General features: G+C 47.3%; 2 protein-coding genes and 1 long non-coding RNA gene across 6 annotated transcripts in view; 1 reads left to right on the top strand and 2 right to left on the bottom strand.

Annotated features, from left to right (window-relative positions):
- Kyat1 (kynurenine aminotransferase 1) overlaps nucleotides 1–17,250 on the top strand; it is a 38,548-nt gene that overhangs the window by 17,623 nt on the left and 3,675 nt on the right. Inside the window, exons 2-4 of one of the 4 annotated variants that reach the window (XM_050154972.1) lie at nucleotides 3,911–4,124; nucleotides 7,638–7,696; nucleotides 10,704–10,851. In XM_050154972.1, coding sequence (XP_050010929.1) covers nucleotides 4,023–4,124; nucleotides 7,638–7,696; nucleotides 10,704–10,851 — 309 coding nt within the window. In that variant the 5' untranslated portion in view covers nucleotides 3,911–4,022. Of the gene's footprint in view, nucleotides 1–3,910; nucleotides 4,125–6,607; nucleotides 7,380–7,637; nucleotides 7,697–10,703; nucleotides 10,852–17,250 lie in introns of those variants that run through there. The other 3 variants (XM_050154973.1, XM_050154971.1, XM_050154974.1) reach the window with 3 other exon arrangements.
- LOC126509242 (uncharacterized) lies at nucleotides 12,468–13,157 on the bottom strand. Its single transcript, XR_007594123.1, has 3 exons — nucleotides 13,088–13,157; nucleotides 12,915–13,037; nucleotides 12,468–12,793 (listed from the first exon to the last, which is right to left on the bottom strand). It is a non-coding gene; the product is annotated as an uncharacterized lncRNA (long non-coding RNA).
- On the bottom strand, nucleotides 13,638–14,590 carry LOC126509239 (40S ribosomal protein S2-like). The gene has a single exon (XM_050154989.1). The coding sequence runs from the start codon at nucleotides 14,565–14,567 to the stop codon at nucleotides 13,686–13,688; it is 882 nt and encodes a 293-aa protein (XP_050010946.1). The 5' UTR covers nucleotides 14,568–14,590; the 3' UTR covers nucleotides 13,638–13,685.

Here is a 17,250-nt window from a genome sequence, read left to right as displayed (position 1 = left end):
TTTTGTTTTTCGAGACAGGGTTTCTCTGTGGTTTTGGAGCCTGTCCTGGAACTAGCTCTTGTAGACCAGGCTGGTCTCGAACTCACAGAGATATGCCTGCTTGAGGTTTATTTTCTACATGTCTCTAAAAAGATGTCTTTGCCAGGCAGTGGTGGTTCACACCTTTAATCCCAGCACTCAGGAGGTAGAGGCAGGTGAATCTCTAAGTTCAAGGCCAGCCTGGTTTACAGATTGAGTTTCAGGACAGCCAGGGCTACACAGAAAGCCTGACTCAAACAAAAAGGATGTATTTTATTTTATGTGTTTATCTGGATACAGTACCTGTGGAGGCCAGAAGAAGGCTTGTATCTCTGGTACTGGAGTTACAGATGGTTGTGAGCCACCATAGGAGTGCTGGGACCTGAACTGGAGCCCTCTGCAAGAGCAGCAAGTGCTCTTAACCACTAAGCCATCTCCCCAGCCCCCTTTTCTGCCTTTTAACTGTAATGAATAATGCTGCCTTAGGGTAGAAGTGTAGCTTGGTGGCAGAGCTCATGCTTCTGTGACATGAAGTCTTGTCTTTAGTCCCCAGTACTGCATAGAAATAACACTGCTAAGAAAGGCTCTTGATAGATCTTTGCTTGGATGTCAGATTTCAGTTCTTTTTTTTTAATATTTATTTATTTATTATGTATACAATATTCTGTCTGTGTATATGCCTGAAGGCCAGAAGAGGGCACCAGACCTCATTACAGATGGTTGTGAGACCCCATGTGGTTGCTGGGAATTGAACTCAGGACCTTTGGAAGAACAGGCAATGCTCTTAACCACTGAGCCATCTCTCCAGCCTGAGTTTTCAGTTCTTTAGAGTTTGCTATAGGAGAGGAATTGCCAGGTCACAAGTAAATCTATGTCTGGAAGTCATAAACATGAAATGCTTATCTGGGTGTGGCGGTCCATGCGTGTGATCCCAGCATTCAGAGATCACGAGTATGAGGCCAGCCTGGGCTGCAGTAGTAAGACCCTGTTCAATACAAAAAAGTGGAAGTAGCAGAAAAGAGAAAGGGAAGAGGGAAGGAAAGAGAAGAAAAAAACATATGTATATTCTGAAATCTTCATCATGAACCTTTGGGTGTCTGGTGCCGCTAGAGAAGGACAAATCTCACTAGGGAGGAGCTAGCAGATGCGCGTGAGGACGAGTGTACCTGGGGGACGGTGGCAGGACGTGGGCCAGGACAGGTGGTCTCACAGAGACTCTAATGAAGTGCGTGGTCTCGTGGGCTCTGATTTGGGTGAGCGCTTAGGAAGAGAAGGTGCCTCACCTGACTCCACAGCCAGTTGTGTTCCTCCTGTGTACCCAAACAGGGGCCCAAAACATCAGCATCAGGTGGGGACACACCACAGGCCTAGTAAATGCAGACACGATGTCTTATTCTGTAGCCAAGGCTGGCGTAGAAGTTAGTGTGTACGCCCCTCTGGCCTCTTGTCTCTGCACCCTGAATACGGGTATTCCAGACCGGTATCGTTCCCAGCTGTGTTCTGCAGGATCTCACTATGTAGCCCAAACCAACTTCAAATTTGCAATCGGGGAAGGAGAGCTGGCTCAATGGTTAGGAAAACTGTCTAAACTTGCATTGGGGTTATGTTCCCAGCACTCAGCTGGGAGCTAAGAACCATCTATCTCTAATTCCAGTTACAGAAGATGAGGATCTGACGCCCTCTTCTGGCCTCCTTGGGCATGGCGTGCATGTGGTGCACAGGCTTATATGCAGACAAATTACTCATACACATAAAACATAAATACATTTACAATCTTCCTGGTTCAGATTTTTGCTGCTTTAGCTCATACATTTGCTCCTATGAGTTGCTGAGTTCATTTTGATATATGATGGGAAGTAAGGTTTGGTTTGTTTGTTTTTAACTTTGAGGTTGGGTCTCACCTCGTAGTCCAAGCTGACAGTCGAGGCTGGCGTCAGGCTTTCAGTCTTCTCATCTTAGTCTCCCAGGTGGCGGATGACAGGCTTGCAACGCCACGGCCACTCCAGATTCATTCTTTTCATTCTCTAAGAGAGGTCTCAGAAATGGTAATTCTTTGGTTCATCATCTTCACATGGACCCTGGGAGCTTTTGAGGGAAAAAAGCCCTGCATGGTCTTCATTAAATATTCTCCACCTGAGCCAAACCACAGAAACGACAGATTCTCAGGCCTCGCCGTGCAGCAGCCTTGCAGCAGCCTCATGGTCCACAGCAGGTCTGCGGCTACAGCCTCAGTTCTCCAGTCACTTTGTAGTGTGATGGTGTGTGTGCCAGTGTGTGTGTGTGCGTGCGTGTGTATGCATGTGTGTGTTTGCGTGTGTGCGACAGGATCATACTTTGCTATAGTACTGGATGGCCTGAAACTTGCTATGTTGACAAGGTGGATTCAAATTTGTAGCAATCCCTCTGCCTTTACTTACCCACGTGCTGGGGTTATGTGTATATGCCAGCCCACCCGGTTCAGTTTTGTTTTGTTTTTGTGTTTTGAGACAGGGTTTCTCTGTGTAGTCCTGGCTGTCTTGGAACTCACAGATATCTGCCTGCCTCTGCCTCTGAGTTCCGGGATTAAAGACGTGTGCCACCACCATCTGGCTCTTCTTCTTCTTCTTCTTCTTCTTCTTCTTCTTCTTCTTCTTCTTCTTCTTCTTCTTCTTCTTCTTCTTCTTCTTCTTCTTCTTCTTCTTCTTTTCTTCTTCTTCTTCCCTGCCCTTTTCTCCAGTGCTCAGAACACAGTTCAGTTCCTCCTGGGCCCTCCTCTGCTGCTGTTGCATCATCAACAGACTGCGTAAACACCTTTTGCCTGAGGGTGAACTTAGGTGTCATTTCGGGCCAGTGTTTCCTTCCAGCTGACCTAGTTGAAGACTGTGTTTGCCCATTGAATGGCCTTGGCCTCTCTAGGAACAATCACCCATAAACATGAGAGTTGATTTGGGAATTGTTCTGATGCAACGCTCTGCATGCCTATTCTTCAGCAGTCCCCTCTCACTTTATTATTACTATTCTTATTATTTTAGAATTTGGTCCCTTCAGCTCCTCTCTGTAGTGAGCTTTAAAATGGTGTGGAGTGATGCATCCAACCTTCCCAGAGTTGTCTGTTAGGCTTATGTTTGCTGGTGGATTTTTGGCTTTAGGTTTTTTATTTTTGTTTTTTACATTTATTTATTTGTTTGCTTGTTTGGTTTGGTTTTTTGAGGCAGAATTTCTCTGTGTATCTCTGGCTGTCCTGGAACTCACTCTGTAGACCAGGCTGGCCTCAAACTCATAGAGTTCCGCCTGCCTCTGCTTCCCAAGTGCTGGGATTAAAGGCGTGCGCCACCACCACCCACCACTGCCAGGTGACAGATTTTATTCTGTGGCTCAAGCTGGCCTAGAACTTGGTGGTGGTCATCCTCCTGCCTCTCCTCTCAAGTGCTGGGAGAATGCACCACCACATATCTACCCCCCAGCTTTTCTTTTTCTTTCCATTTGATTTGTGGAAGACATGTAGTTGCTAGCTGCGTGGCTTCTGTCAGTTTGGGTTTGTGAGCTGTAACTCTGTGGTGTCATTCACAGGTTCTTCAGTTGTATGTGTGGCAATCCACTGGGGGGGGGGTGAGGTTCCATGCTAGGTTTATTGTGGTAGCAGGAATGCGTTGTGTGTGTGTGTGCGCGTGTGTGTGCGTGTGTGTGTGTGTGTGTGTGTGTGTGTTTCTTGAATTGGAATGAACGGGAGTCTGGGTTGCTGGTCTCTGTGTTGTCTCCTGTTGGTGACCTTCACCTGGGTCATTTTGCCCCTGGAGGTGATGGGAATTTTAAAGGGCCACTGTGTGGGAGTGAGGTGACTAAGGGGAAGAGCCAGGCAGTAAAGCACCTGGCAGCAGCCTGGTGCACAGTGACACTCTATTGTTGTTGTTAGACCTGTGTGTGGGACACAAGTCCCTGGCTTGGAGCCGTTTTCGGGCCTAGGCTGTCTGCCCTTCTCCTCTACCCCGGAGGGGAAGTTTGCAGTGCCTGTGGACCTGGGAGGCATGCTCAGGAGCGCAGCAGCCCTCTCAGCGCCCCTGGTGTGGCCGCTCTGGAAAAGGAATGCCGGAGCCTCGCTCACCCTCGCCCGGTGTTTGCACCAGACTGTAAGTGCCCTGCATAGCTCTCCACCACGGTCCTGGCTGGGGGTCCTGGGAGCTGGCTTGGTCCTGCCTGTAAAGCCGCGTGTGCGCCTGCTCTTTCAGGAGCCTTCCTGGGCGAGCTGTCCTGTCCTCTCCCCTGGTCCTGCCTATAAAGCTGTGCTTGCGCCTGCTCTTCCAGGAGCCGAGCTTCCTGTCACCTCCCCTGGGCCTGCTTCTCTCATCTGGGGCTCAGCTTTGCATGGACACTCGGTTTGTCAGCTGCTGCCTGCCCTCCATTATCCCAGCGCCCATCCTAGCTGATAGCACACAGTAGGCACACAGCACATCTTGGTTGGCTGACTGTGTTGTACACAGCTTGAAAACAGCACTGTTCTCCGATCTCAGTACCGACGGCCATTCGCAAAGACACCCTCTTGAGTCCCCAAGTTTGTGGAATTCCATTAATTTTTTCTTCTTCTCAAACCCATTCAACTCCACTCATTTCTGTTTATGTGTAAGTTTGTGCCCTTGTCCCCTGCATCTTCCACACCTCCCCACCCCAGCCTAGCTTCCCTCAGGCCAGTCTCTATCCCCCAACACCGGCACTATCAGGCCTCCTCAGTCCTTCACATCACCCATGTTCTCTCGCTCTCTGCTACATCCCAGTCCATACATGTGTGTGGCTTTATGCCGTTGTCAACAGGGAAAGGTTCTGCTCCTATATATGGCTTGGAAAAAACACCAATAAATCAGAACTTTAAGTTAGACTCAAATGGAGAAGAGATGCAATGTGAAGGATGCACTTGTTAGAATCAATCAAAAACAAACAAACAAAAGAGCCCAAAATAAGACAGTCAAGGCCTGAGAGACAACGCATCAGCTGAAGGTACTGCCACCAATCCTGATGACTGGACTTTGATGCCTGGGGCTCACATCATAGGAACTAAGAATTGACTCCCAAAGGTTGTCCTCTGACCTCTGCACACATGCTGTAACATGTGTGCCCCCCACACACAAAATAAACTATAATTTTAAAAAATACTAAGCCAGGTATGGTGGCACACACCTTTAGTCCCAGCACTCAGGAGGCAGAGGCAGGCGGATCTCTGTGAGTTCGAGGTCAGCCTGGTCTACAAGAGCTAGTTCCAGGACAGCTAGGGCTGTTATGTAGAAAAACCCTGTCTCGAAAAACAAAAAAACAGAACAACAACAATAAAAATCTAAACCCCAGTCAATCAAATAATGTGATCTCTGTATGAAATAGAAAACCAGATATAAACTGGGAAGTAGAAAAGCAAAAAGAGCGAGCTGGGGGCAGAGCCAGAGTCCCCATGAGAAAGGCTCTGTGAGCCCCTCGGCGACTCCCTTCCTGCAGCTTCATCCCTACCCACGTGTGATGGCAGAACCGAACATGCATTCACAGATGCATGCGTATTAGGGGATTCTTAGGTTTTCATTATTTTTAAAGACATGGTGTCCTGTGGCACGGGCTGGCCTCAAACTCACTACTTCCCCCGCTGACGAACTGGGATGACAGGTCCCAGCCACCATGCTTGGCTACTCAGTGTTGGGGAACACACCCAGGGCTTCCTGCCCTCGGGTTTTTGGTGTTGGTATATTGTAGCACTAACGTTCTTCTAAATTATGGCTGTCTCCTACATTTTTCAGTCGTAAAAATAAAATATTTAGCTGGACATAGTGTTTCACATCTGTAATTCCAGCTCTCGGGAGGCTGAGGCTAGAGGATTGCTGTGAGTTCAAGGCCAGCATGAACTTCTTTACAAATTCCAGGCCAGCCAGAACTACAAAGTGAGACCCTGTCTCAGAACACAATAGCAACAAGAACAATAAAATATATAGCCAAACATGATGGTCCATACCTATAATCCCAGTACTTGGGAGAGTGAGACTCTCAAGTCTGAGTCAGCCTGGACTATCAAATAAGAATCCTGTCTCAAAAAAAAAAAAAAATCAAAGAAAATTTGTTTTATAAAATTTGAAAAAATATGCCAGACTGTGGCAGTGCACACCTTCAATCCCAGCAGAAGCAGGCAGATCTCTTTGAATTCAAGGCCAGCCTGGTCCATCCACAGAGTGAGTTCCAGGAGAGGCAGGACTACACAGGGAAACCCTGTCTCGAAAAACAAACAAAAAATTGAAAAATCTGGGAGGCAGAGTCAGGTGGGCCTCTGAGTTCAAGGCTAGCCCTGTCTACAGAGTTCTAGACTAGCCTTGGCTACATAGTGAGAACTTGTCTCAAATAAATTAAATGAATAAATTGAGCCGGGCGATGGTGGCACACGCTTTTAATTCCAGCACTCGGGAGGCAGAGGCAGGCGGATCTCTGTGAGTTCAAGACCAGCCTGGTCTACAGAGCTAGTTCCAGGACAGGACAGGCTCCAAAGCCACAGAGAAACCCTGTCTCGAAAAACCAAATAAAATAAATAAATAAATATATATATATATATAAGTAAATAAATTGAAAAGCAATAATTACAAAGAAGAAAAATTCAAATGTCTGCTAACCAACGTAAAGAAAATCAGCCCTGACATTTGATTGTGCTGAGGTCATCTCCTTAGGAACACGCTCTTGTCAGCTCGGTGCTCGACACTGTGAGCACCAGCCCCAGTGACACCATCCAGGAGTCAGTGGAGGGCAGGGCACAGGGCTGCCAAGATGCTGTGTGCCAGGCCCCAACTCGTTCCCATCCCCATGAGGCTCAGGCTGCTGGGAAACCTTACACACCACACATGGCCTGAGTCTTCTCCGGGGCAAGGGTGCCAAGATTATTGCTACAACCGCTGTGACAGGATAGCGTTAGCTTCTCCTCTGAGCCCCTGTGTGCCTCAGGTCTTCATGTGCTGTGCACAGATGAGCAGGTCACCTCTGGCGGCTGCTGTGGGAGCTTAGCAGATCCCGACCCACAGTCATGATTTTCTACTGGTCACAATGGGTGGCCTTCAAGCGTGGGAATGACCTAGCATCACTCCCTCCTGGGCCTGAGTGAGCAACCCCCTCCCCAGAGTTGGAAGTCTCGGTCAATTTGTTGTGTGACCTTGAGCACATTACTCCCTATGCCCACTGCAAGCTCTCATCTGCTCAGGGAACCCAGCCCAATTGTCCTAAGTGTATGTACAAGCCTAGGTAACCTTTGCCGATGCGAGCGAGGGACCATTGTTGCTGGTACCACCGTTCTCCTCGTCTTACATTCCTCTTCCTCAGCCCTTCGGGAGTCATCTGTAACCTGGCCATCACGGCTGCATCTCAGGACACGCAGAGTCAGCACTGATGCACCCCACCCTCACAGAGCCCCCTGCCCCAGTGTGTGGGAGGGGATGGAAGTGTGATGAAGCCCTGCAGGAAGCCAGCAAGAGTAGGCTGGGAGAGCAGGTTCCAGTGAGCCTGGCTTCCTGAGCCTGGGGGCTCCACCCACTCCAGAAAAGCAGAGGGTGGGGCTGGAACCTTAAAGCCACTATCTGGGGTTGCTCCCACGCCACACAAGATTCTCACAGTGGACTTCCCTTGTCTCTCTCCAGCTCATCATGTCCAAACAACTGCAGGCTCGAAGGCTGAATGGAATCGATCACAACCCCTGGTGAGCTGGTGGGATGGGATGGGGTCTGGGTGTCCCGGATGGGTAGTGACAGCCACAGCATGGGAGAGGCAAGACCCAAGGTAGCAGGCTAGCCTCGAGTCTCAGCCTTCCCCTGCATGGCTGCGGTGCTGAGTAAGAGACACACTGGTTTAAAATGGAGATGATTTTACCTCCTTGAAGGGCCTTGTGAACTAGCAACAGTGCTCCAAATCGGGCACCAGGCCATGGCTCCCATGGGTGGCAACTGATCCCCCTCTCCGTACCTATGGCTTCCGCACCCTGGGGATTCAACCAATTGCAGACCAAAAGCATTTTTTTAAAAAATGCATCTTATGATTGGCAAGATGGTTCACAGCAGGTATGAGTGCTGTGGCATATGCCAGGGTACCTGGATTCAGATCCTGGCACTCATATTTCTAAAATGCTGGGCATGGCCATGCCTGTCTGTAACCCTAGTGCTGTGGGAAACAAAGACGGGAGGGTTGTTGGGGCTTGCTGTCGAGTGCCCTAACTCCAGGTTCAGTAAGAGATCTTATCTCAAGGGAATAGGAGTCATAGATCAAACACTTGACCACCTCCTCTGGGCTCCACATGTATGTCCGTGAGTACATGCAACAAAAATACACACATACACACATGTTGTACACACACACATACATGCACAGAAAAGGAAAGACACCCCTACAGAACGTGTAAAGACAGTTCCTCTTGCCCTCAGTCACTGAGCAATGCGGTGAAATAGCTGTTTACATGGCACTTAGGGTGACTGGAAGCTAGTCATCTAGAGATGAGGTGTACGGGAAGGGCTGGGAAGGACCTCGCTACTCCAGTGCCGGTATAGTGTGTTCAAGGCTCTGGATTTCATGCCCAGCATGGGGGAAAAAAGAAAAGGATGTGGGAAGGAGGCTTAGATCATGTGTAAATGCTGTGGTAAGAGACTTGCAGCTGGGCAATTGGTGGCGCATACCTTTAATCCCAGCACTCAGGAGGCAGAGGCCAGCCTGGTCTACGGAGTGAGTTCCAGGACAGGCTCCAAAGCTATAAAGAGAAACATTGTCTCGAAAAGAGAGAGAGACAGATACAGAGAGAAAGACTTGATTCGGGCCAATTTGGATATCCTGGATGGAGGGGGGTATGAAACCCATTTCTCCACAAATATTAAGGGTCAGCCTTCATTTTATTTCATAGGTGCTTTGAAATGAGATAAGTTAAGAAAGTATGATACACCATGATTAGGTGTTTGCCATGCAAGCATGAGGACCAGGGTTCAGATCCCCATCCCCGGAACCCATGTAAATGCCTGGTAAACAGGGCCCCTTGGCTGTAATTCCAGCCTTGAAAGACAGAGATAAGGGAATCCAGAGCAAACTGGCTAGCAAGACGAGCCCTATTGGCAAGCTCCGGCTTCCCTGAGAGAGCCGGTCTCATTGAATCAGGAGGAAGAACAACAGAGTCTGATGCTCAACTTCAATCTTATTCCCCCACCTGCACACACACGTGAGTTCACACATATACACCCACACATGCAGACGTGCATACCACACGTGCATACCACACACATACACATGCCAATGGGAAAAGAGAAAGAAGGATGATGCAAGCCAATATTTCCACCTCGGTGCTAGGGGTGGGACCCAGGGCTCCATGCTAGTGTTCTAATACACTTAGATATGGAAGGATTGTGTGTGTTTGTGTGTTGTTATCACTGTTACAGTAAGTGCAGTGGGAAGTTATTCAAAGGAGCTTTTTCTCCTCTCCCTGTGCACATTAAGCCAGGTGCATGGACAGAGCTGTATACTTGAAAAGTTACAAGTTACAGAAGTGGGTGAGAGAGCTCTCTAGAGGAACAGAATTGTAGAATGAACACACACACACACACACACACACACACACACACACACACGCTTTATTAGAATGGCTTATAGGCTCTGGTCCAGTCCAAGAATCCAGTAGTTTTTTAGTCCATGAGGCTGGATGTCTTCAGTATACACCAGAATCCAAAGAAGTAGACGGTAATGTAGTGAGGGAATGGATTTGCCAATGAGAGCGAGAGCAAACAGGCAAAGAGCAAAACCTTGCTTCTATGTCCTTTCTATAGGCTGCCTATAGCGGTGGGTGTGCCCCAGATTAAGGGTGGCTCTTCCCACCTCCAAAGACCCAGATTAAAAGTGGGTCTTCCTATTTCAAATGGTCTAATTAAGGAAAAATCCCTCACAGGGGTGCCCAGCCACTTGGGTTTTAGTTAATTCCAGATATAGCCAAGTTGACAACCAAGAATGGCTATTACAGTGCAGAAGCACACACGAGAGAGAGAGAGAGAGAGAGAGAGAGAGAGAGAGAGAGAGAGAGAGCAGTGCACAGGACCCAGTGTACTCTAATGACCTCACCAGCTTATTATGAAGGCCATTACTAAGATGCAAAGGAGGAGCCTGGCACTGGCTGACACTCAGTTCTGTGTCCTCGGAGTGGCCCAGAGCACAGTGAGTCATACAGGCCACCAGGAGGTGATGTGAGCCAAGTGTTTCACTCTGTGCTGGGGACAGGTACACCACAGGCTAGGAAATCCCTCTGGGGCCTCTGAGTCACACGTCACCACATCCCGTCCAACAGGTGCCTCTACAGTGTAAGGGCGGCTGGGGTGCGGCTCGGGGTGGAGCTTTGCCTGGCTTGCTCTCCAGCACAGAGGGGAAGGAATGGCAGAGTGAGAGTTAGGGTCAGATAGGACAGGCTGGAGCATGTGACACCCTAGAGTCTCCTACTTGTCATTCACATGGTTTTGGATATAAATGTTTTTTACCGTGGGGCATGGTCAAAGTTTGAAGTCTCCTGGGCTGAGTCATATTATTGGTACAGGGCCTGACCGTCTTAAAATACGGGACTCGCACAGGTGGGGTAGGGTGTATTGTCCGTCTTTCTAGAGTCGTCCCATGCATGTTCACCCTGCCCTGCGAACAGGCAGAAGTATTCCTGGGAGGTGACCTGGGGCTGACTCTCTGTTTGTTGCCAGGGTGGAGTTTATCAGACTGGCCAAAGAATATGATGTCGTGAACTTGGGCCAGGGCTTCCCCGACTTCTCACCTCCGGACTTTGCTGTGCAAGCTTTCCAACAGGCCACCAGTGGGGACTTCATGCTCAACCAGTACACCATGGCGTTTGTGAGTCTCCTGCATTTCCCGAATGTCCTGGAGAACAGGCACTAACACCACATAGGTGTGAAGGCTCATGGGGCACAACCCAGTGGGTTGAGTTCAGCGTCCTTCAGTAACTGAGAGTCCCCTATGTATTGTACCTCAGATGCCAGTGCAGAAGGCAGATCGGGAAACCTAATGACCACAGCATCTGGTCCAGGGAGGGGAAGCTTCTAGGAGGAGGCGAAGCTTCAGCCAACCCCTGAAAGATGGGCTGCTGGTTGCATTAGACTAAATCCCATCTGCTCTGTAAGGACCACACAATATATATAGTTGCCAACATTGGAGTGGAAGAATGCCTTTGGTGTGGACTGGGGTTTCGAGACAGGGTTTCTCTGTGGGGCCGTTCTGGGTGGAACTCACTATGTAGACCAGGCTAGTGTATTTGGATTTTTCTTTGGGCCACAAACCAGCTCTCAAATAAAGACAGAGGCTTATTATTAATTTTGAATGCTTGGTCTTAGCTTAGGCTTGTCCCATTAAGCTCTTTCAACTTATTTTTTAGAGGTTTATTTATTTATTATGTATACAGTATGCTGCCTGCATGTATGCTTGCAGGCCAGAAGAGGGCGCCAGATCTCATTACAGATGGTTGTGAGTTACCATGTGGGTGCTGGGAATTGAACTCAGGAACACTGGAAGAGCAGCCAGTGCTCTTAGCCTCTGAGCCATTGCTCTAACTACCCTCACACCTTTTAATGGCTATTTAGTTCTATTCCATTGCCCAGATGTACCATGTTTTACTTGGTCCACATTAGTGGACTGCTTTCCACATCTTTTTTTTTAAACATTTTTTTAAGATTTATTTATTTATTATGTATACAACATTCTGCCTCCATGTATGCCCGCATGCCAGAAGAGGATGCCAGATCTCAGTACAGATGGTTGTGAGTCACTATGTGGTTGCTGGGAATTGAACTCAGGACCTCTGGAAGAGCAGCTTAACTGCTCTGGAAGAGTGCTCTTAACTGCTGAGCCATCTCTCCAGCCCCTCCACATCTTTTATAAACATTGCCGTTTTATCTTTAAAAGCGTGTATTTCTCTAAGATATATTCTTTCTATCTATCTATCTTTGTTACTTTTAATTATGTGTGTGTCTGTATATGGTATGTGCACACGAGTGCCAGTACCCCGAAAGGCCAGAGGTGGCAGATTTCCCAGGAGCTGGAGGTACAAGTGGTTGTGATCTGCCTTGTGTGGGTGCTGGGAATTGAACCCAGGTCCTCTGAAAGAGCAAGGACCTCTTAACCACTGAGCCATCTCTCCAGCCCCTTAAGATAAACTTTCAGGTAAAATTAATAACTTGAAAGTCAGACATGGTGGCGCATGCCTTTGATCCCAGCATCCAAGAATCAGAGGCAGAGTCTGTGAGTTTGAGGCACTCTGGTCTACATAAGGCATTCCAGGCCAGCCAGCTCCACCTAGTGAGACTCTAAAAAACATTAATGAAGGCTGTATACAGTTAAATGTGGTTGACATGTCTTGGTAAACTGCCTAGAAGTTAGGGTTGCTCATTGACATCCTACCAAGAGGCGCTCAAAGAAATACAGAAGCTTCTTTGCGTAAACCAGAAGAAAGCCCCATGTATCTGCTGCGGGTGTTAGCACTGTGCTCCCATGATGTCACTTCAGTGTCTCTAGGCTGTTTTGTTCTGGTTAATTCTTTACAGACACGGTGCTCTTTCCATATGCAGCACCACGCTCAGCTTTACCTGCCTGTTCATTCTTACATCGGGAGGCACATAAGATACTGACTCAAGTTCTAGTCTCTCTGTTAGCCACTTGGCTTTGCCTTGAATGTTTTGTGCATGTCTTCACCCTCTCTCAATGGTTCCTGCCTGCCGACACAGTGTGCCCACCTGACTGCTGATACCGTGTGCCCACCTGACTGCTCACACCATGTGTCCACCTGACTGCTCACTGTGCCCACCTGACTGCTGACACCGTGTTCACACCTGACTGCTCACACAGTGTGCCCACCTGACTGCTCACACCGTGTGCCCACCTGACTGCTCATACCATGTGTCCACCTGACTGCTCACACTGTGCCCACCTGACTGCTGACACTGTGTTCACACCTGACTGCTCACACAGTGTGCCCACCTGACTGCTCACACTGTGTGCACACCTGACTGCTCACACCATGTGCATACCTGACTGTTCTAACTGCCTGCCCACCTGACTACTCACACCATGTGCACACCTGACTGTTCTAACTGCCTGCCTGCCTCATGCTTCCCCCTCCAAGTCTAGTTAGGATGATTACTCCTAACTGTGCACCGTAGGCACCAAGTCAGTTGGCCTGTATCAGAGCTCAGAGGGAGAAGTAGTGTAGACAGACTTTTACCAGCTCACAACAACATGGAGACTTATTAATTATAGAAGCTTGGCCTTAGCTTAGGCTTGCTCCTAACTAGTTCTTATAACTTAAATTAGCCTATATTTTTTTAAAAAATTTATTTATGTATACAATATTTTGTCTTCATGCATGTCTGCAGGACAGAAGAGGGCTCCAGATCTCATTACTGTGAGCCACCATGTGGTTGCTGGGAATTGAACTCAGGACCTCTGGAAGAGCAGTCAGTCCTCTCAACTGCTGAGCCGTCTCTCCAGCCTTTAACCTATATTTTTTAATCTAGGTTCTTCCATGTGCTCATTACCTCATGTCCATTTTGCCCATCCTACTTCCTTCACATCTGACTGGCAACTCCTGCCTAGCTAATGGCCATTCAGCTCTTTATTTTTTATTTTTTTTTTTTTAACAGACTTAATTCACTTTTATTTTCCTTGTATAAAAACCCTTATGTGGTGGCCACAGCTGGAGCCTGGGTCCTCTGAACAGAGACTCTGGTGTGGTTTTTCACAAGATGGTCAGTGAATTCCTGATAAGGAGACTTGGTGAACACAGTCTCTTTCCAGAGGTCGGGGGTCAGGTAGCTGTAGGTCTTAGAGATGGCATCAAAGGTGGCCTTGGCAAAGTTGCCCAGGGTGGCAGTGCAGCCCCTGGCTGATGTGTAGCAGTCATCGATGCCAGCCATCATCAGTAGCTTCTTGGGGACAGGAGCAGAGACTATGCCAGTGCCTCTGGGGGCAGGGATGAGACGCACCAGCACAGAACCACAGCGACCTGTCACTTTGCAAGGAACAGTGTGGGGCTTGCCAATCTTGTTCCCCCAGTAGCCTCTCCGCACAGGGACAATGGAAAGCTTGGCCAAGATAATGGCCCCACGGATGGCAGTGGCTACCTCCTTGGAGCACTTGACACCGAGACCTACGTGACCATTGTAGTCCCCAATAGCAACGAAAGCCTTGAACCTGGTCCGCTGGCCTGCCCTAGTCTGCTTCTGCACGGGCATGATCTTCAGAACCTCATCCTTTAGGGAAGCTCCCAGGAAAAAGTCAATAATCTCAGATTCCTTAATGGGCAGGGAGAACAGGTAGATCTCCTCTAGGGACTTGATCTTCATGTCCTTAACCAGGCGGCCCAGCTTGGTGACGGGAATCCACTCCTTGTCTTCAGCTTTACCTCCGCGAGCCCCGCGGCCTCGCCCTCGGCCACGGCCTCGACCACGGCCGCGGCCCCTCAGACCGCTGCCGAATCCTCCGCAGAAGCCGCCACGGCCTCCTAATCCTGGGCCCCCGGGTCCTCTGGACCCTCCCGCTGCACCGGCGTCATCCGCCATTTGGTGTTTTCTAGAAGAAGAAGAAGCCATTCAGCTCTTTATTAAACCAGTCACAGTGACACAGCCTCACACAGTGTAAAGGAACATTCCACAACATTTTCCCATTTCCATCTAAATAAAAAGAAAAGTTTTAAGTCTAACATATGAAAACTATAAACAATAAGAATAATAATCAGGTAAGAATTTATAATGTCCATTTCATTTGTATTTGGCAAATTGAGAGAAAATATTCCATTATGAATCCTATCTTGGTGAATCCAAAGTTTTGTACCTAATTTGCCCTCTATCACAACTAAAGAAAACTATAACTGTCCAGTCTTCAACTCCGTCAAAGACCCCAGAAGGATATAATATTACCTAAATCACAGGAAGTGCAGAGCAAACACCTTCCCAATCTAAGAAGTGACAGCAACATCTGATTGCTCGGATGATCACCAAAAGTTCCTCTACAACGTTTCCATGTCCATCTTTGGCCTACAGGCTTTTCTGTGAAGCAGGAATTTTGAAGGACTGTCCTGCCTGTCTTGGCAAAGTTCAGCAGTTGCCTTCTTTTGTGTCCCACTTGTCCAGGTTGGACTGCATACTGTCAGCAGTTGAGGCAAGGTCAGTTTCTTACCCAAATGATGAGCTTTTGCCACAAAGAAAGCAAACTTCATATGGAGGGTGCTCATTATCCACTTTTTGAAGTAGATTAGTGCTACCAGGAGCAGACGTGTCTTACTGTCACAAAAAGCCTTATATTATTATAACATTTTAAATGCTATATTCTGCAGGTCTTTGAAATGTTTGAAGATCACTTATCTAAAATATATCTCTGTATGACCTTGAAAACATACCTAACATGACTATTAGCTTGATGGTTATAGATGACTAACATTCAACCTATATCTTTTTATTATCCTAAATAGTTTTCGAGAATAAAATCTTTACACTAAATTTTTAAATGATCTGGATAGGTATAATACCTTAAACACAAATAGAAACATATATACAATATAACCAAATAATCTTAAATTTGTGTCAATATACAAAAATCTATACCCATGTAAAGTATTTGAGACTAGTAGTTGATTTTGAGTTTGAAAGTAGATTCAATAATCTACCCTGCCATCTTATTGTTTCTATATCATACTCCCCCCTTTTTTCCTTTCTAATTTCAGCTTTTTGTTTTTGTTCCTGGTTTTGGTTTTTTTGTTTAGCTCTTATAGGTTGGCTTCAAACTCACAAAGATCCACCTGCCTCTGTTACAGATTCCTCAGAGTTCTGTATCCAGAGCAGATTCAAGGCTACTGACTGAGATGGTCCAGGATTTTCAGGGGGTCTCCCCTATCAAAGCTGATCTCTTATCAACCTTGAATGAATCCACAACCTTTCATTTTCTGTGAAAACAAAATTATAACCTCTTCTCCAATGCAACATATTATTTGACTTTCATTTTGAAGTTAGGACATTTTTAAAAATATTTATTTATTATGTATACAATATTCTGTCTGTGTGTATCCCTGCAGGCCAGAAGAGGGCACCAGATCTCATTTCAGATGGTTGTGAGCCACCATGCGGTTGCTGGGAATTGAACTCAGGACCTCTGGAAGAGCAGGCAATGCTCTTAACCACTGAGCCATCTCTCCAGCCCCCAAGTTAAGACATTTTTAAAATATATAGGTTGATTTAATTTGGCAGTTTCCATAATCCAATGTTTTTCATCAGCTATTGTTCATTCATCGGTAATCAAAAAATTTAGTTAACAAGATACCATATAAGAGATCCAGACTCTCTGTGTATTTTTCGTTTTTACATGGCTTATCCTTTTTATATTATTTTATTCTCTATTTAAAGACTTCCTCTTGCCGGGTGATGGTGGCACACGCCTTTAATCCCAGCACTTGGGAGGCAGAGACAGGTGGATCTCTGTGAGTTCGAGACCAGCCTTCCAGGACAGGCTCCAAAGCCACAGTGAAACCCTATCTCGAAAACAAAAACAACAACAAAAAAAAACTTCATCTTATTATTTATGAACTGTTTTTTTCTATGACTGTCTTTATCTATTTTCTCTTCTTTTTTGAGCCTATGCACATTTTTAAACGCACTGTAACCTGAGTGGAGGTTTTTCCATCTGGATCTGTCTTTACTGTGCATCTGCAGCATCCTCTGACTGCATGAGGCCAATCCTTCTTTGTTTTTTGTTTTTTCGAGACAGGGTTTTTCTGTAGCTTTGGTGCCTGTCCTGGAACTAGCTCTTGTAGTCTAGGCTGGCCTTGAACTCACAGAGATCCCTTTGCCTCTGCCTCCCAAGTGCTGGGATTAAAGGTGTGTGCTGCCATCACCACCACCACCACCACCACCACCACCACCTGGCAAATTTTGTTTTGTTTTGTTTGAGACAGGGTTTCTCCCGTTTACTGCCTTGACTATCCTGGAACTCACTTTATAAACCAGGCTATCCTTGAACTCACAGAGATCAGACCACCTCTGTTTTCCAAGCCTTGGGATTAAAAGTGTGCACCACCACTGCCAGTCAATTTTTTTTTTAAAGAAAAGAAAAAGGGCCGGGCGGTGGTGGCGCACGCCTTTAATCCCAGCACTTGGGAGGCAGAGGCAGGAGAATCTCCATGAGTTCGAGGCCAGCCTGGTCTACAAAGGGAGTTCCAGGATGGGCTCCAAAGCTACAGAGAAACCCTGTCTC

This window comes from Alexandromys fortis, unplaced genomic scaffold, assembly GCF_014885135.2.
Source record: "Alexandromys fortis isolate MF-2015 unplaced genomic scaffold, M_Fortis_MF-2015_v1.1 scaffold_72, whole genome shotgun sequence".
Taxonomy (NCBI): domain Eukaryota; kingdom Metazoa; phylum Chordata; class Mammalia; order Rodentia; family Cricetidae; genus Alexandromys; species Alexandromys fortis.
The sequence above is the reverse complement of the archived record's forward strand: the minus strand, read 5'-3'. Positions and strand labels throughout refer to the sequence as shown.